This window comes from Phyllobates terribilis, unplaced genomic scaffold, assembly GCF_046119375.1.
Source record: "Phyllobates terribilis strain yellow unplaced genomic scaffold, ASM4611937v1 Scaffold_5__5_contigs__length_657084704, whole genome shotgun sequence".
NCBI classification, from domain to species: Eukaryota; Metazoa; Chordata; class Amphibia; order Anura; family Dendrobatidae; genus Phyllobates; species Phyllobates terribilis.
In genome coordinates, this window is record NW_027362765.1 from 517,345,399 (window position 1) to 517,365,558 (window position 20,160).

At 45.0% G+C, this 20,160-nt stretch overlaps 1 protein-coding gene across 4 annotated transcripts in view; it reads left to right on the forward strand.

The window, feature by feature from the left end:
* Nucleotides 1–20,160, forward strand: part of LOC141273613 (WASH complex subunit 2-like) — a 73,496-nt gene that overhangs the window by 13,214 nt on the left and 40,122 nt on the right. For 3 of the 4 annotated variants that reach the window (XM_073685685.1, XM_073685689.1, XM_073685686.1), the window contains exons 8-18: nucleotides 171–263; nucleotides 4,258–4,345; nucleotides 4,446–4,517; nucleotides 4,616–4,752; nucleotides 6,170–6,239; nucleotides 6,318–6,377; nucleotides 7,068–7,223; nucleotides 8,839–8,966; nucleotides 11,931–12,020; nucleotides 12,161–12,265; nucleotides 19,897–20,019. In XM_073685685.1, the coding sequence (XP_073541786.1) occupies nucleotides 171–263; nucleotides 4,258–4,345; nucleotides 4,446–4,517; nucleotides 4,616–4,752; nucleotides 6,170–6,239; nucleotides 6,318–6,377; nucleotides 7,068–7,223; nucleotides 8,839–8,966; nucleotides 11,931–12,020; nucleotides 12,161–12,265; nucleotides 19,897–20,019 (1,122 nt within the window). The remainder of the gene's footprint in view (nucleotides 1–170; nucleotides 264–4,257; nucleotides 4,346–4,445; nucleotides 4,518–4,615; nucleotides 4,753–6,169; nucleotides 6,240–6,317; nucleotides 6,378–7,067; nucleotides 7,224–8,838; nucleotides 8,967–11,930; nucleotides 12,021–12,160; nucleotides 12,266–19,896; nucleotides 20,020–20,160) is intronic. The other variant, XM_073685688.1, reaches the window with a different exon arrangement.

Consider the following 20,160-nt stretch of genomic DNA (forward strand, 5'->3'; position numbering starts at 1 on the left):
CAGAGCCAGTGGTCAGAATACATATGAAGCGACAGGTTCTACTGGAGATTTCTTCTCTTAGTCTCTATATCTATTCCTATGATTTTATCAGCAATCAGTTTATGAGCAAACTTTGGAAATATTCTCAGGTAAATTAGCATTATGTCTAAATACATATTCCCCCTGTTTAGCGCCATCCAGCCCTGAGTGACGAGGATGAGGATAATGGATCAGACCTGTTTGTTGATTCAGATAAGGAAGATGAAGAGGACAATGACAAATCTGTAAGACTTCTTATATAAACTCCTTTCTTTAGTCACCTGTGCTTCTTTGAAAATGATATATTGAGTTCAGTGTCTGCCCCTCTGCCTTGTACCACTTTAACATTATGGGGAACTCGTTGCATGAGGTTTTAAAGGGCTTTTTCTGGGCAGGTGGAAGTTTTAACCCCTTCACAATATCCGCCATACATGTACAGCGCAACTCGGAAGCGGGTGTAGGGAGTAGACTTGCGGGGTGAGCTCACCCCATACAAGGCTTGTGTTAGGGTATGTGCCTACGATGCAGATTTGAAGCAGAATTTCCTGAGCGTTTTTGTCTCTCCTTGCGGATTTACATGCATTTTTACATGTGTTTTTGAGCATCAATGAATGATTTTTGGAGCTAAATAAAGTTGATGGGACATTGCTTAAGCCCTTGGATTACCATAAGAGCTGGGGTGAGTGTATTGGTTCATTTAAATGATTAAAGAATGGGTCTGTTGTATTTCAAATAAAGTGTTTACACTGTGTTTGTCTGTTTCTTTACTTTGTTTGGTCATGAAAAGGTCTGATTGACACCTTGACATCACCAAACAAGAGCTGGGTGTCAGCTAGTCCCATTCACCCAATCTTCATTAGCATTTCTATTCATGTATTTTATGCGGCTGCTGTGAGCTGCTATTTTGGGAAGGTGCCATTTGCAAACTTAACATTTCACAGCTGGTTTGTTAGCTGCTATGTCCCCCGATCAGCACTCAGCAGCTCTTTGGATACAACGTATTTATGTTGCATCCAAAACGCGGTGTTCTAATGCCGCACTTTTGTTGTCGGTACATGTGAATCCACCGCATATAATGACACTGCAGTCGGTCAAAATCGATCAGGGAAAGCCGACCGCTGGGGGCTGATATTAGTAGCTGCGGAAGGGGCCATTAGCCAACAATGTTCCCTGGCTATTAATATCAGCCCACAGCTGTTTGTTTAACCTTTACTGGCTAGACTACCGGGAAACCCCAGAAAAAATTGACGTAAGGTACCCCTATAAAATCTAGCCAGCAAAGGCTAAACTAGACATCTGCGGGCTGATGTTAATAGCCAGGGAAGGGGCCATGAATACTTGCCCACTCCGCGGCTATTAATATCACCCCTCAGCATTCCCCGAAATGGCGCATCCATAAGATGCACCAAATCTGGCGCTTAGCCTCGCTCTTCCACGCTGCCCTGTAGCGGTGGCAGGGGGTAATGGGGTTGGGGTTCACGTCAGCCTTGTATTGGCGGCTGACGTGAAGCCCTGGTTAGTAATGAAGAGCGTCTATAAGACGCCCCCATTACTAACCGCGTGGTAAAATGGTCGGCGCATTTTCAATAAAAGACACAGCCAGAATAAAGTATTTTAATGAAATAAAACAGACACTGTTCTACAATGTTTTTTATTACATGCTTCCACAAAGCCCTCGATCTCCTGAAAAAAAAAAAAACGTAAAAAACCAAACAACCACCTGTCCGCCGTCAACGACGTAATCCACGTAACGCCAAGGTCCCACGACGATCCAGATCATTTTTACAGCTGTGACATCAGCAATCACTGATGTCACAGCTGTAGAATACAGCACTGTATACTAACGGGTGTAAAATCACCCCTTGTCAGTATACAGTGCTGCAGGTGATCACTGGGGTTCATCAGCTGATGAGCCCCAGTAAGCTAGAGAGCGTCTGAAAATTCTTGTGAATCTTCCCATGCTCAGCATCATCTGATCGGTCATGAGACCGATAAGCTGATTACCGGCTTTAGCAATCAGCTGAAGGTCACGTGACCATCAGCTGATTGCTGCGGCACTGATCACCTGATGGTCACGCCACCGCAGGTCCTGGAAGTACACTGCGGGGCGCGAACTCGCACCTCGCAGAGTACACCGAGCCGCCGACGAGACAGCATCGCCCAGGAGGACACCGGGGGCCGCCTGATAGGTGAGTATGAAGGTTTATTTTTTTATTTTTACTTTTTGATTCTTTTTTTACACTGCCGCTGGCACGCGGGCTGGGAGGAGCAGGCTGCCGCTTCTCCCATCCACGCTGCTCTCACTGTTATCAGACAGTGCAGCAGTCTGATGAGAGGAGTAGCAGCCTCCTCTCCCGACCCGGGTACCAGCCGCAGTGCGATTCCGGCGCGATTTTGCACCTATTGTTTTACATTGAAACACAGCAAATCCGCATGTATAGATATTATACATGCGGGTTTGCTGCGATTCAATGCAAGTTGAAGGGTGCGATTTTTGCGGCGAAATCGCGCCTAAATAGTTGTGCTGCGGTTTGTGCAGCAAAGATAATCCGCAGCGGAAATTTCCGCATCATGTGCACAGCACATGCATGGCAGACCTCTTACCAAGCGGTTTTAAAGCGTTTCCTCGGCGGAAGAACCGCCGCGGAAAAGCATTGAAACCGCATCGTGTGAACTCGGCCTTTCCGCCAGCACCTGCCTCTAACAGTTGTTAACCTGTTAAATGCCACTGTCAAACTCTGATAGCGGCATTTAACATACCGCCAGTATGCAGCGCGTCATTCCATGTGCCATTTGGGGTTGCTTTGACAGCCAGGGGTCTGCTGAAGACCCCCCATGCCTGTCATAATGGAGCTCCTTTGAAACCCTGCCTGTGGCCGGGCTTCAAAGGAGACGGTAATTTTTACTGTATGTAACAATGCTGTGGCATCGCTGTATATAGCACAAGAGATCAGATAATCGCTGTTTCCAATTCCCTAAGGGGACTAACAAGAACAGTGAAAAGTAAAAAAAAAAAATGCATAAGTTAAAATCACGCCCTTATTTCCCTATTAAAAATAAAGATATTAAAAAATACACGTGGTGTCACCACTTTCGGAAAAGTCAGAGCTATCAAAATATAAAAATTATTAACCCCATCATTAAACACCGTAAATGCAGAAAAATCAAGGACGCAACAATTATGTTTTTTTAACTTCTGCAGTTCCACAAAAAATGCTGTAACAACCGATCAAAATGTCACATCTATCTGATAATGATATCAATAAAAACATTGTCACGTCCCGTAAAAGTTAAGCAATCACGTAGCTCCATTGACCGAAAAATAAAAACGTTATGGGTCTCGGAAAATGGTGACACAACCCAAAAAAAAAATTTTTTTCACCACTAAAATAGTAAAAAAAAAACTGTACTTGTTTGGCATCGCCACAATCGTACTGATGAGCAGAATCCTATTGCAAGGTCATTTTTACTATAAAATGTACACTGTCAAAACAATTTCCTAAAAAAACAATGTCACAATTTCTCCCCACTTTCCCGTTTTCCAGTACACTATGTGGTAAAGTGAATGGTGTCATTCAAAAGTACAACTTGTCTCACAGAAAACAAGCCCTCGCATGTCTGTGTGGACAGAAAAATAAAAGTTATTGCTCTGGGAAGAAGGTGAAGAATAAACGAAAATGCGAAATTGGCCGCGACGTGAAGGGGTTAATACCAATGGCCAATTGTTAGTATATGCCATTGGTATCAGATTTTTGGGGGGCCACATCTCAGCACTCTAATGAATGATCAGCTGGATTAAGATGCAGCGATGCTCCAGCACCATGATTTCCAAGGGAGATGTCAGCCGATGATTGCATCAGACTAGTCAGCTGAGACACATAGTCCCCAGCTGGCATTTCAAAGTATGTATACTCGGGAACTCCGCAGCATTTTAGAGTAAAACATGCCAGGCTGCAATCTGTTAAGTTCCCTTGAAGTCCAAGAAAAGTTTTAACTTTGTGCTCAGTTGGATCTATTAACATTCCTTTGCGATGAGCTCCCCCTAGTGGCGGCTGCAGGCAGCCATCATTTTATCAGAAAACAGATTCACTAGTTACTTATCAATATGTTGATTTTTGCCCATACAGATTACCATAGGATGCCGTTCTACTGAGATGTTTAATTTTACCTGAAGCATACTGGCCAGATAACAAAATGCCTGCTGCGACTGATGTTATATATTTTTTTCTTTTCTTTCAGATAAAGACCAGAACAAAATCCTTCGCCGATGAGTTAGCAGCTCGTATCCAATCGGAAGTTCCAAAGCGGCAGGAGACAGACCAGTCATGTACGTTGCAAAAACTATTCTGTATGTCTGTTTGTCAAAGTTTGAAATTTGTTTTGTAATGTGAGTTTTTATAATCTGTTTTTTTTATTATTTACTTTAGCTATATCATCCATAGAAGTCAAAAATAAAAAAGAGAAGGAGACAAGAGAAGTGCGGAGGCTTCCCTCCGATGGTAGGATGATGGGACTTATAAGTCCAGAACGCTCATCATATCATCATGTATTTCATTCTTTTAAATTTAATGAATGCATCTTTATTTTCCTTTTAAAGATGAAGATGATGATGATATTTTTAAGCCACCCAAACTTACAGATGAAGATTTTTTTGGCAATAAAGGAGGGCTGTTCAGTGGAGGGAAGGGACTTTTTGATGATGACGATGATGATGATGATAATGATGCAGGACAGGTTGGTGAATTGCACTGTAATCTTTTATAAAGCTTTTATGGTATATTCGCCTTTAAAGGGGTTGTCCAGGACTATTTTATTTTTTACTTTGGGCCTAAAATCTAACAGACAGGCAGTTGCTAACAGAGACAACTATCTGCCTGTCCTACCCGGCTCAGAGCGATTACCGACCGCTCTTGCGGGCGATATCGCTGCTCCACGTAAACAGAGCAGCTCCTCTTCTTCCAGGCTGCTCTGCGACTGGGCGTGACTGCTGACATCATCCTGATTGACATCTGGCTTGCCACAGTTAGGCAGCGGGGAGCTGGCAGTCAATCAGCATGACATCAGCAATCGCACCCATCTGCTGAGCGGGGGCTGAGGAGAAGCAGCTGCTCTGTCGACTTGATGTCATCAGAAGCCTCAGAATCACCAGCAGTAACGGTAAGTGACCACTCTGTGCCAGCAGAGATCGGCACTGGGGCTGAACAGGTCGGTAGTTAGCAAACACCTGCCTGTTAGTTCTTAGCTTTATAGTAAAAAATAATTAAATAATCCTGGATATCCCCTGCCATTGAATTTTTCTGCAGTATGTGCGTGAATTTCTTCAAGTCCCTTTCGAGTGAATGGCACAGACATTCCTGCTACGTGTAAACTTAATCTGATACATCTCATTTCTCATAGGTCAACAAGGTATATTCTGTGTGCCAGACATAGAATAATGGGTAGGAAATCGCTGGATCCAGTAAACCAGGGTGGGGACTTGATTTTTGGGTTGGAGGGTGAATACTCTCCCACTCACTGGTGCCCTCCATACCACACTGCAGTACCCGCTGAAAGATCCTAAAAAAAATAAGCCTAAAGTAATACTAATAATATCACAAAAAGGCTAGATGACAAACTGTCAACCTTTTTAGGACCTTGGGGGGTCCTTGGCATTAGACCTTGGTTAGGAGACAGAAGGGTATTTCTTATCCACTTGCAGCCGACATAGCACGGTCTCTCTCTTTAATAAGTTGGGGGACACTCCACCATGGGTATAGGCCTTGCCATTAGAGGGCTTACCGCATATAAAAAAAAGTGGTGGCTCCATATGGTGGGCTGTACTCTCTTCTCATACACTAGGAATATCAGTTGTCGCCTTCTGTCACTAAGAGGCAAACACAATCTGTATCAAGACTGAATAAAACATTTCTAAAAAATAAAGTGTACTGACAAAATTGCATTCAGGGGTGAAACTGCTATTGTGCAACATTCCGAAAAATCTGTGATTTAGGGCCAAACACGGTGGGGGGGGGGATTATAATCGGAAATTGTGAACAGACATTTTGGCCTTGTTTCTCTTGCTGCCACTTTTTTATCGTTTGTCCATTAGGCTTGCTATGTTATACTCCTCTTACTGATGTGTAATCCGTCCTCTCCTTTTTGTTGGCTGCAGGGCGACCTGTTCTCTGATGTTCAGAAAAAGGAACACAGGAAAATAGACCCAACTCCGGCAGCAAGGCCAGGTACATAGTGTGTGCTTAGTGTATGTTCTCCCCTCACTGTGTATATTGTGTAGGTCATTACGTCTGTCTTTACTGCAGAAACCTTACCATCAGATGTGAAGAGGAAACCACCCTATGGAGGCGTCTCCCTTTTCCCAGGTCAAATTCATTATCTTTTTAATATATAAGTTAACCTCTTACCATATGCTGTAATGGCATGTCACATATGGTGTGGCGTGGGCTCAGGAGCTGAGCCTGCATCGTACCCTGGAGGTGCCGGCTATGACACACAGCCACCTTCTTGCTGTAACAGCCGTAATCGGAGCCGACACTGATTACTGCAGTTTAATTAACCTTTAAATGCCTCTCTCAATCACGGACGGCAGAATTTAGACTCAATTGCTGAGAGTTTTGTGCCATCAGCTTGAGCAGAGCCACTTAGCTCAGTTATTGGCTGCAGCACTGTCCGCATGACACCAGCACTCGGCGCTGGACCCAGGGCGGGTGAGTTGCGCACAGAATTTAAAAGATAAATAATTCAGTCGGGGGACAGGTGGTCTGAACATAGCAGGTGGCATTTGAGGGTCTGTTTTCATATGGTGTTGACTTTTTTCAGTTTATAGGAGTAAACCCTGCTGACAGTCACATTTCTGTGATGTAAATTCCGTCGTTTGTTTGACACATTCTATATTTGCGATCACTCTGCGTTATCAGGTTGGTTATATTATATGTATATATGGAATATTTTATTTAAAGGAATCAGATTGTGACCTTTGCTGCCTCTTGTCCCCATGTAATGAGTAATAATCTGCAGTCCTATGTCAGATGTACACCGTGCCTGTGTTACAGGGGGAGAGAATGTGATTAACTCATCAGTGCTGATGGAAAAGGATAAAAAGAAACATCCCACGCCGACAGATCCTGCCCCGAACCCTTCAGCCACCACAGGTCTGTTTGACGATGATGACGTTATATTCGCAGGAGCCGCTTCAACGCAACCTTCAGGTATAAACCACTCCATTATTTTGCCAGCAATTTTCAAGCTATTTCTCTCGTAACCAGGTCCATTTCTAGTCCTATATAGATAGTGAAGGTTACCATTCATTTGATATTTATGAAATAAATTGATTAATACAGCCTTGGGAGGGAAAACTGGTTATTTATAAAAGTGTTTCCATAGGGTAGATATCAATGATGAGATTACTCCAAGGGATTGAATCTCCTTCATATAAACTATCTTTATTACTTATATTAAAAGGATTAATCCCTGATATCACATAAACAATGACTCAAACATGACAGACTATAATTGGACAAAATTTTAGTAGTCCGTTCTTTAGTGTCACAAAAGTTGTAACCCCATAAATCAATGTCACCAAAGCAAAAATATCAGACTGATTTGCTATTTCCGTGGTTCTGAGTTCTATAATAGATGGAGACCACTGAAGTATCAGCAATGTAAGGGAACGGTATTTGTATCTTATGGGTCAGCATACAGGTGTAGACTGTCCATAGAAATCTCTTATTAGAGTCCTTACCTAGTCACGGAGGTTGGCACCCTATTTTCGCTTATGGTGCCCCTCATCCTTGATGGCTGCAGAAAAGCTATGTCCCCTCTGTATACACCATGTTAGTGATGGTTACCTGTATTATAAATACAATATATACAAAGTACTCAGATATCCGGCCTCCTTTCCTAATGCCTCTCCCCCCTCCTTGCTCGTATTTAGGGGTTCAACAGAGAACAAGATCCAAGTGTTAAAGGGGTCCACTACTAGAACAACCCATTCTTGATTTAAATGTTTGGCCCTGATAAAATTAAAAAGTCTATACTCACCTCCCGTGCTGGCGCCATTCCAGCTGTGTCAGCACTCACGTTCCCGTGTGGTTGTTGTGACACTTGAACCCGGCGCCCAATCAGCGCTGGCGTCACTGTCTCCGCCTTCGCACGAATTGAACATGAAGAGGAACTCCGGGCTGTGGCTGATCCCTGACTTCCACTTCATATTCAATTCGACGGAAGGCTTAGACAGTGACTCCAGCGCTGATTGGGTGCCAGGCTGACGTGTCACAACAACCACACGAGAGCCCCGGGACCACGAGTGTAGACACCGCTAGAATGGCGCTGGGAGGGGAGTATAGGCTATTTTATTGTATTGGGGCCACCCCTTTAAGGACTAGTTTGTCCTAAAGAAGCATTAATGGGCAGGTGAAAGTTGCCATCTTTCTAAGCGCTCACGCAGTGACTGGCTGGTCGTTCCATCTATCATATTTCGACTTTTTGTGCGCCAAATAATCGCCAATAAAATAAAGCTGAGTGTCGTGCCCACAACATTGAAATTTGGCTGCCACCAACCTAAACACCTTAACCCTTTTACTTTTCATTTGTTGACGTTGGTTTATAGAGGTCATCTCCACAAGTAACCACTCTATCAGTCACCCTTTTTAATATATGAAATAAAGATTGTTTTTAATAAAGGGGTTTCCAGTATTTTCAAGACTCATCCTGCCCCCTGACATTCTTTTTCTTCCAGTTCTGTTAGGTCTAATTTGGGCAAACTCCTTCTTGTTTGGCTCCGTGTTCATGCATTTACCATTTTCTCCTTTTTATTTCCTACAGGAAAAACAAAACTACCAGATCTCTTTGCTGATGAAGACGACTTATTTAATGACCGTAGTTCTATCAATACTGTAACTGTTAAATCAAGAGAGACTGAAGTACCAGCTCCGAAAACACTGGATAAAAAGGTGTGACTGCGGATGTATTGTTTAATCACGTAAAGTCAGCCTAGCATTGGTGGAGATTAAAATGGAACAGTGGATTTATCAAACTTGGTGTAAAGTGATTGAATAGGTCAATATAAGCATTGTTGTAATATATCTTATTAGAGAAATCTGCTTCCTTCCCCTCCACCTACAAAACCCACCGTCCAAAAAAAAAGGTGGTGCTAGAGGTCTAGTCCTCTTCCTCTTTGATGAGGCAATTTGCTTATGTAGGATATAGAGATTATACTGTGCAGAATAGATATTACATTAGGAGCCTACAGTAGATATCGGGAGATCTTCCAGATAAACAGTACAGACCAAAAGTTTGGACACACCTTCTCATTTAAAGATTTTTCTGTATTTTCATGACTATGAAAATTGTACATTCACACTGAAGGCATCAAAACTATGAATTAACACATGTGGAATTATATACTTAACAAAAAAGTGTGAAACAACTGAAAATATGTCTGATATTCTAGGTTCTTCAAAGTAGCCACCTTTTGCTTTGATGACTGCTTTGCACACTCTTGGCATTCTCTTGATGAGCTTCAAGAGGTAGTCACCGGAAATGGTTTTCACTTCACAGGTGTGCCTTGTCAGGTTTAATAAGTGGGATTTCTTGCCTTATAAATGGGGTTGGGACCATCAGTTGTGTTGTGCAGAAGTCTGGTGGATACACAGCTGATAATACAAATTCTAACAGTCTATTCAGTAGGACTATGGCAAGAAAAAAGCAGCTAAGTAAAGAAAAAACGAGTGGCCATCATTACTTTAAGAAATGAAGGTCAGTCAGTGCGAAAAATTGGGCAAACTTTGAAAGTGTCCCCAAGTGCAGTTGCAAAAACCATCAAGCGCTACAAAGAAACTGGCTCACATGAGGACCGCCCCAGGAAAGAAAGACCAAGAGTCACCTCTGCTTCTGAGGATAAGTTTATCCGAGTCACCAGCCTCAGAAATCGCAGGTTAACAGCAGCTCAGATTAGAGACCAGGTCAATGCCACACAGAGTTCTAGCAGCAGACACATCTCTACAACAACTGTTAAGAGGAGACTTTGTGCAGCAGGCCTTCATGGTAAAATAGCTGCTAGGAAACCACTGCTAAGGACAGGCAACAAGCAGAAGAGACTTGTTTGGGCTAAAGAACACAAGGAATGGACATTAGACCAGTGGAAATCTGTGCTTTGGTCTGTTGAGTCCAAATTTGAGATCTTTGGTTCCAACCACCGTGTCTTTGTGCGACGCAGAAAGGGTGAACGGATGGACTCTACATGCCTGGTTCCCACCGTGAAGCATGGAGGAGGAGGTGTGATGGTGTGGGGGTGCTTTGCTGGTGACACTGTTGAGGATTTATTCAAAATTGAAGGCATACTGAACCAGCATGGCTACCACAGCATCTTGCAGCGGCATGCTATTCCATCCGGTTTACGTTTAGTTGGACCATCATTTATTTTTCAACAGGACAATGACCCCAAACACCCCTCCAGGCTGTGTAAGGGTTATTTGACCAAGAAGGAGAGTGATGAGGTGCTGCGCCAGATGACCTGGCCTCCACAGTCACCAGACCTGAACCCAATCGAGATGGTTTGGGGTGAGCTGGACCGCAGAGTGAAGGCAAAAGGGCCAACAAGTGCTAAGCATCTCTGGGAACTCCTTCAAGATTGTTGGAAGACCATTTCCGGTGACTACCTCTTGAAGCTTATCAAGAGAATGCCAAGAGTGTGCAAAGCAGTCATCAAAGCAAAAGATGGCTACTTTGAAGAGCCTAAAATATAAGACATATTTTCAGTTGTTTCACACTTTTTTGTTAAGTATATAATTCCACATGTGTTAATTCATAGTTTTGATGCCTTCAGTGTGAAAATACAGAAAAATCTTTAAATGAGAAGATGTGTCCAAACTTTTGGTCTGTACTGTATAATAATAGTCTTTATATAGCGCCAACATATTCCGCAGCGCTTTACAATTCAGAGGTTCACATACAACAGTCATAAGTAACATAGCTAAAGATAATACAATAATTAAAGCTAAACTAAACGACCCTGCTCGTAAGCGCTTACAATCTACAATGAGGTGGGAGTGACATAAAGTACAGGGGCTTATTTACAATGATGGTCTAGCCATCTTGAGGGGATGAGGGATAGATAAAGGTGGCATAAGCTCGTCACCAGCCAGTATTTGTAGTGCTTTTGGGTGCGGTGGCGTTTGGTGGAGAATTGTGTTTGGAGAAATAATGAATGACTTCAATTAGGGAATGTGATAGGCCACCCTAAATAGGTGTGTTTTTAGGGAGTGCCTAAAACTGTGTAAGTTGTGGTTCGTCCTATTTCCTGGGTTAGAGCATGCCAACAAATATGTGCAGCTTGGGAGAAGTCTTGGAGCCGGGAGTGGGTGGTACGGCTTAGTGCAGATGTTAGTCGAAAGTCACTTGCGGAGCGTAGAGAACGGGTAGGCCGATTAACAGAAATGAGGGAAGAGATGTAGGGGGGTGCCGCACTGTGGAGGGGTTTGTGGGTGAGAACAAGCAATTTTGAATTGGATCCTGTAATGTATGGGCAGCCAGTGCAATGACTGGCACAGAGCGGAAGCGCCTGAGTAACGATTAGCCAGATTACCCTGGCTGCAGCATTAAGGATGGACTGGAGAGGGGAAAGTCAAGTGACGGGGAGGCCAATTAATAGAGAGTTACAGTAGTCCAGGCGGGAGTGGATTGGGGTCAACAGAGAGGGTTTTTGTTGTTTCCAAGGTGAGAAAGGGGCGGATTCTAGAGATGTTCTTCGGGTGCAAGCGATAAGAGTGGGCAAGAGATTGTGTGAGCAGAATGGATGTGTCTGAGGCTTCTTTTGGCAAATACACCATATTTCTGCTCTTGTAATGTGAACAGAGACTAAAGTAGAAATGTTTTTTGCTGCTTTGTTCTAAATAACGTACTGTGCTTCCTTCAAGAGCATGAAGATCCCTACAGAAAGAGCTCCTTCTGAACCGTCAATCAAAAAGCAAACCAAGGGTCTCTTCTCTGATGAGGAGGATTCTGAGGTACGTTAGGGTAGGGTTTCTAATTAAGGAACAGTATATTACTGACAAAGAAAAGCTTATACTTTTATATCGTGTTATCCTAATAGAAAACATTCACGTTTCTATATCTTAGTGATTTTTTTTTTTTTTTTTTTTTATAGTCAGATTTGTTTTCCCCAAGTCAAGCTGCCAGCATGCCGAAACCAGCAGGTGTACCCGCAGCCAAGACTAGTAAATCCTTATCTCTGTTTGATGATGAAGATGATGTAAGTTACTTTTTATATAATATAACAACTACTGACAATTTCTCTCTGTTACTCCATTAAGGCATTGTGCTGTCATGCCATTTATATTTCACTAGATGGTGGCCCGATTCGAATGCATCGGGTATTCTAGAATATGTATGCGGCCGAAAGGGCGCAATCAGCAGAGCGGTGTTTAAATTTGGCGCCAAAAACGCTGATTGGTCACGGTTGCCGGCCTCGACCAATCACCAAAGCGGTGTTAAAATTTGGAGGCTATATCGCAGATTGGTCACGGCCGGCGGTCGCGACTAATCAGCAGAGCGGGGTTTAAATTTGGCGACAATAATGCTGATTGGTCGCGGGCAGCGAACGCGACCAATCAGCAGAGCGGGGTTTAAATTTGGCGCCAATAATGCTGATTGGTTGCGGCCGGCGGTCGCGACCAATCAGCAGAGCGTTATTTAAATTTGGCGCCAATAATGGTGATTGGTCGCGACCGCGACTAATCAGCAGAGTGGTGTTTAAATTTGGGGCCAATATCGCTGCTTGGTCGCGGCCAGCCACCGCCACCAATCAGCGGAGCGGTGTTTAAATTTGGCGCCAATATCGCTGATTGGTCGCGCACGGTGGTTGCGACCAATCAGCAGAGCGGGGTTTAAATTTGGCACCAATACTGCTGATTGGTCGTGGCCGGCAACCGCGACCAATCAGCAGAGCGGGGTTTAAATTTGGCGCCAAAATCGCTGATTGGTCGCCGGGGAGTGGCGCTGCCTGTGCGGGTACTTCCGCTGCGAGGAGCTGGGAGATGAGCGGCTGCTCGCAGCAGAAGCATCCCGACCGGCGGCGCTGCTCCTCGGTCCTCCGTTCACACTTGCCGTCGGGAGATCAGAGCGTTGTTTAAATTTGGCGCCAATCTCGCTGATTGGTCGCGGCTGGAGTCCGCGCCCAATCAGCAGAGCGTTGTTTAAATTTGGCGCCAAGCTCGCTGATTGGGCGCGGACGCCAGCAGGGACCAATCAGCACTGCAGTGTTTAAATGTGGCGCCAAAATCGCTGATTGGTCGCGGACGCCAGCAGGGACCAATCAGCACTGCAGTGTTTAAATGTGGCGCCAAAATCGCTGATTGGTCGCGGACGCTTCCCGCGACCAATCAGCAGAGCGGTGTTTAACTTTAGCGCCAAGATCACTGATTGGTCACGGGCGGAGAGCGCGACCAATCAGCGAATCGTATTGGTGAGGACCGGGGAGCGCCGCTGCCTGTGCGGCTACTTCCGCTGCGAGAAGACAGGAGATGAGCGACTGCTCGCAGCAGAAGTATCCCGACCCGCAGCGGCGCTCCCCGGTCCTCCCTTCCGCATGGATGTCAGCGCCGCTGCCTGTGCAGGTACTTCCGCTGCGAGCTGCTGGGAGATGAGCGGCCGCTCGCAGCAGAAGTATCCCGACCCGCAGCGCCGGTCCTCCCTTCCGCATGGAGGTCAGCGGCGGAAGTACAGACAGGTCAGACAGACGGGATAAGACGTTTAAATATATATATATATATATTTATATATATACATATATATATATATATATATATATATATATATATATATTGGAAAAAACCCAAAAAACAGTATTTTAGCTATTACACCTATCAAATTCAAACCCTTGTTACATAGATATTCACTATTTGGCATTAGGATGCCACCTCTGGCATTACTAGCGCTTTCTTGTTGATACATCTGTGTATGTGAGACGCATTAGTAACACCAGTATAAAAAATGTGTTTTTTTTTTAAAAAAAAACAACAACAATGTATTGGTTTTAATATGTATTAATTGCAAAAATACTTTTCTCTATCCCTTCATAGGGGACACAGGAATTTATGGGTGTATGCTGCTGTCACTAGGAGGCTGCGCCCACCAACTGGAACCGAGCTAATCGGTTTTTGCTTAGTGTCCAAAGGAGGCAGACACGGGTCTGCGTTCAGACCCCTCTCTACTTTTTTGTTTGTGTTTTATTAATGACATCCCTTCTTTCTGATACGGCAGGGTATAATTGCTCGGCCTGCATCCCACCTAGAAACCAAGTGAACAGTGTGGTCTGACCTGCATCGTCCCCTCTTGTGTCTACCAGGCAGGACCTATCACCCCCCCTCCCCCCACATCAAGAGTGTTTTGGAGCATCCGCACAGAGAGACTGGCGGACTGGTCCTTGCCATCTATCTCCCACCCGCTTGCCCACCATAACGAGATGTGTGCAGTGAGGGAAGACTTACCTTATATCAGCAACTCCCACGAGGAGATCCTGATGAACGTCTTCTGTAATGGTAAGGAGTCGGGACGCTGCTAGATGACAGCACAGAGGTCTTCAGGTACTCTAATCTCCAGATGGAAAGGTACTGTGCTTAACCCGTAATTCTCCTTCAGGCGCTGCAGGTAGTGGGGGCTCCGGGCCTTAAAAACTTCAGCATGTTCCCATTGGACTGTGTTTATCAAGCCGCATTCCCATTCTCCTCCATCAGATTGCTGTCAAAATTTAGTTCCCGGCTTCATTGTGGCCTACTTTGCCGTTAGGCCACACCCCTGCCTCCCTGCCAGCCAATGGCTCTCATGTGGGTTTTTCTCCTGCTCTTCCTCCCTGGTCCCCTCCAGGGCAGCGGCCTGTGCTCATATCCTCCTCTGGTTCTGTGCCTCTTCAGGAACACGTAGGCTCTGCTACTATAGGCACACAGGCCTGCCATCAGCAGCCCCGCACCTGGAACTTTTTTTACCTATACCTCTAATATTAGGGCCTCTCACACTCATCCTGCTCCTCTTATATTTCAACACTTAGCTTCTTTTTACAGGAAGAACAGGCAATCTACAGGTCAACAGATGGCCCTCAGCTCGAACTGCAGTAACCCTAAAATGCAGGCCCCACAGGAGCCCCCCACTACCCATGAGGATAGCGCACACTTTCACCCTGAGTGAGCTGCAGTGTTATCTCTATCGGTCACTGACCTAACCAAGGACTCACAATAATTGGTCTCGGTCATAGAGCTCCTGCCCCTTCCATTAGCTGCCTTCGGTGTATCGATCGTTCCTAGGGCTGAATCTGAGTCGCCCTCCAATGCAATCCATCATAGCAGGCCACATAGGAGAGCCAAGAAGCGGATATGTCAAAGTTCATGCTTCAGGTCTCAGTCTCCTTCCACCTTCTCTAGGATGGCAACTGTTTCCTGGACATCTTCTCCCGAAACTCAGACGGTTCATGAATCTGACCTCCGCTTTGAATCGGATTCTGACCTGGACTCTGACCAGATCTCCAAACTCCAGGATTTGATGGACAGTCCTGTTCTGGCTGTAGATCAGACCCTAAACATCAAGGATGAGGATCCTCTGCCCACGGAGCAGTCTGAATCTTTCAAAAAGGCGAAACGCCCTCTCCGAGTGTTTTCAAACGACGAGTTTGATGAGATATTCGCCACAAAATGGGAACGCCAAGGGAAACTTTTTTTTTTTTTTCTTTTTTAGGGAAAAACCTTATTAAACTCTGGTCGGACTGTCTGGCGGTAGATCCCCCCCCTGTGTCTCGTTTATCCTCTAGCACGATTCTCTCACTCCCTGATGGTGCCTCTCTCAAGGACCCCACTGACGGGCATGTTGAGTCTTTGGCTAAATCTATTTTTGAGGCTTCTGGGACTGCACTCTGTCCGTCCTTTGCCGACACCTGGGTGTCAAAGGCAGTCTCCGCTTAGGCTAAATTCCTTTGTCAGGGTATCATCTCTGGGGGTCCCCCCTGGACAAATTAGCCGAACTGTCAGATTAGATTGCCCATGCAGAAAAACATCTTCTCTCCGCTTCTCTCAATGCTGCCGGATGTGCTGCTTTGGGATCCAGCAACATCATAGCCATTCTTAGGGTCCTATGGCTTAAAGCATGGAATGCAGACTCTGTCTAAAAAGTCCCTTACCAGCCTTCCCTTTTAGGGCCTGCTCCTTTTTAGGGCAAAGCTGGATGAGATAATTTCTGACACTACACGGTGAAAGAGCACCTCGCTTCCCCCAGGAAAAGTCCAGACTTCTGCCCTCCAGACGGCATACCTCATACTTTTGTCAGTTTCCCTATTCCGGAGGTCTCATCCGTCAGGAAAAAAACCTCCTGCACGGCAAGAGAGGAAAATTCCCTCTCTGAAAGCGTTTTGCGGTTCAGGACTCTCACTACCAGTCGGCCTAGCCATCGCATCCAGGGTCTTTATGAAGGTTATGGCTGCAGTCATGGCTTGCACTAGAGGGACTACATCCATTCCTTATCTGTATGACATTCTTATCAAGGCACCATCTTACCAAGACAGTTGCAAGAGTCTTCACCTTAGGCCACGTTCACACAGTAAGTATTTGGTCAGTATTTTACATCACTATGTGTAAGCCAAAACCAGGGGTGGGACAATCAGAGGAAAAGTATGATAGAAACACGTCTCCGCTTATGCATTTTTTCATCCTCTCCTGATTTTGGCTTTCAAATACTGATGTAAAATACTGACCAACTACTGAACATGGCCTTACTCTCGACACCTAGTCCCATCTCGGCTGGATCATCAACAGATCGAAGTAGTCTTTGGTTCTGGCCCATCGACTAGTATTCCTAGGCATGGATTTCGACAGTTTGCACAGGGTCTTGCTTCCCAAGATAAAGGTCTCTGCCCTTCTTATCAGGATTCAGTCTCAGAGAGCCATCCCCTTGCCTTCTTCGGCTCTGCATAATGGTGGCGGCAATGGAAACATTCCATTTGCTCAGTTTCACACCCGTCCTGTCTGTTAACCCTTCTCTCACATTGGGACAGGTCAATCACATCCCTGGATTACTTCCAGGATTTCACAACTCAGGGCCGCTGGAAGGACCAGGAATCCTTTCTTCCTATCAACCTTCTGGAGATCAGAGCCATTTACCTGGTCCTCCTCCATTGGTAGGACCTTCTGATGGGCCGCCCCTTCTGCATTCAATGCAACAACGCCACAGCCGTGGCATGCATCAATCAACAGGGCGGAACACGGAGCTGACCAGTCATGTCGAAGGTGTCCCGCATCCTGGTTTGGGCCGAACAGAATATCCCGGCTCTCTCTGCAGTACACATTCCTGGGGTGGACAACTGGGCTGCCGATTTTCTCAGCCGCGAGATTATTTCCCGTGAGCAAGTGGTCTTAAAACCCGACTGTCTTCTCCCAGATTTGTCTCCAGTGGGGCACCCCTGATGTCGACTTGATGGCGTCCAGAATGAATAACAGGGCTCCGCTGTTCATGTCCAGGTCTCGCAATCCCCTAGCGATCAATTCTGACGCTCTGGCAATATCCTGGGCTCAGTTCAGCATCCTTTATCTTTTTACTCCCTCTATTTCCCAAACGCCTCAAGAAGATCAAGTCTGAGAGCGTTCTAGTCATCCTCATAGCTCCAGACTGGCCCAGAAGAGCCTGGTACGCGGAGATAATCAATCACTATTTATAGCCGCGAGGTTCGCCAACCAAGTTATTTAGACCATGATAAAAGCGAGAAGGCAGTCTTCCTCCCGCATAAACCATCACACTTGGAAAGCCTTTTTTCGATGGTGCGGGACCAATCAGGTCGCACCACTGTCTTTCTCTTAACTCCTTACTGTCTTTCCTGCAGTCAGGCCTGGACTTTGGCCTGTCTCTCAGCTCTCTAATGGGTCAGGTCTCCGCCCTTTCTATCCTCTTCCAGAAGATCTTGGCCTCTCGCTCCCAAATCAAGACTTTTCTGCAGGGAGTGGCTCACTTCATCCCTCCCTGTTGGCCTCCCTTAGAGCCATGGAATCTCAGTTTGCTCTTGTTTGTTCTTCAGGGTGCACCCTTTGAACCTGTTCGGGACATTTCTCTCTCCCTTTTCTCCTGGAAGGTTTCGTTCCTTGTAGCGATCACCTCCATCAGACTTTTCTCCGAGCTTGCAGCTCTTTCATGTCGTTTGCCTTTCCTTGTTTTCCATGAGGACAAGGTGGTCCTACGTCCAGTTCCATCCTTTCTTCCTAAGGTGGTTTCCTGTTTTCATCTCAATGAGGACATCATCCTTCCTTCCTTCTGCCCGTGTCCCATTAATCCTCTGGAGCGGCCTTTACACAAACTGGATGTCGTCAGAGCTTTGCGTTTCTACGTTTCCAGGACATCTTTCAGACGTTCAGATTTCTTTCTTTTCGTGATTTCTGAAGGTTCTTGTAGAGGTCTTTCTGCTTCTAAGGCTACCATTACTCGGATGGTTTGTTCTACCATCCTGGAAGCATATTAAGTGAAGAGAAGACCGCCCCACTCTGGGCCACTGCTCACTCCACAAGTGCAGTTGGGGGGGCTTCCTGAGCAGTTCGCCAACAGGCCTCTGCATTGCATCTCTGCAAGGCTGCCACCTGGTCTTACTAACTAATTAGCTCAGTACCAGTCGGGGAGTGTAGCCTGCTGGGGAGGAGTTAATTTTGTTCTGCCTAGTGTCAGCCTCCTAGTTGCAGCAGCATACACCCATGATTTCCTATGTCCCCCAATGAAGGCTCTGAGATAAAGATTATACAATGAGTACCCAAAATCTTGTTTTTTCATAATTAAACGTAATAGTGGCTCAACCCCTTTGAGTAAACCTAATACTAAAAGCACCTCAAAAGATTTTCAAAATTCATTTAAACAAAGTAATTAAATTGGGCATGATGAAAAACAATGAGCAGTGGGCCAGTAAAATCTCATACCTAATCGGGAAGTAGGGATAATATTGCCAAATTAATAAGTATAAATTGGGACTGACGTGCAATAAAGTTAGTCAAGTAATAAGTAGTTTTGTCCAGCAGGTGGCAGTAAAACACTTTACAAGTATTATCTAAACCAATAATGAGCATATTCAAATAATACTATAAAATAAAGCAAGTTACCCACTAAACTGGGAGATGTCACTTAATAAGTTGTGTGCTGTTGTTTACTTACAATGAAGTTTTTATCACCAGGAGATTATCACTGCCTAGCCTAGGTCTCACACACTGCTAGACTGCCACGCCCCCTCCTGTGACAAGCAGCTCACTGTCAATAAACAATGTACACAGAGAGCCTGGTGTGGGCGGGGTTAGCTTTCTCAGCTCTGCTGCATTCTACATCTATGAACTTTGATTGGGTCACAACTGCTACACCCAGTAAACTAAGTGACACGTCGCTAGAATTTGGGTCTCTTCCTACTTCAGGCTGCTGTCAGATGAGGTAGCAAAAACCTGCTGACAAATTCCCTTTAATGGCTAAGGACACCTTCAACATGGTCTAAAAAATAAGGGGCATGATATTTATTCTCCATGACATTATGTGAGAGGTTTTATATGATTTTGCTACTTTTGCTCATCTTCACACCAGTTTTCATTCTTGATTCTAAGAAGCGCAGTACTTATTTGGGGACGGGTAAGATGTAAGTCCTGCGACTATTCTTATTCGTTAAAAGTTTTCATATTGATTTTAGCCTAAAAATGCAGAACGTTACATTTGTCTTACCATGTATGATACAGAATGAAAGAAAGCCATAACTTGCTCCGCGTCCTTCCTGATGACCTCAAGTCAACTCCTTTCAGCTTATTAGTAGGAGGCATAAAGTGAAACAAAACTGTCAGATCCTCTTTTTCTTCCCTGTATATTTCAACTTGTTTTTTTTTTTTTTTTTTTCAGGATTTTTTTGGTTCAGTATCAGGAAAAAAGGTTTTAAATGTCGCCTCGAAGCCAGTACCAAAACCTGCTATGTCTGCAGAAGTAAAGACTCCAAAATCAGGCCTGTTTAGTAGCGACGAAGAGGTAATGATTTTCATTAATTGTCAGATTTTTATAAGTTTAGCTGCCGTACTGCTAGTTTTAGCCTCTGAATGGTTGATTTAGTAAGATAAGAATTAGAATATGGAGAAAAAAATAAATTGTGATGCCCAAGCACCATACCGA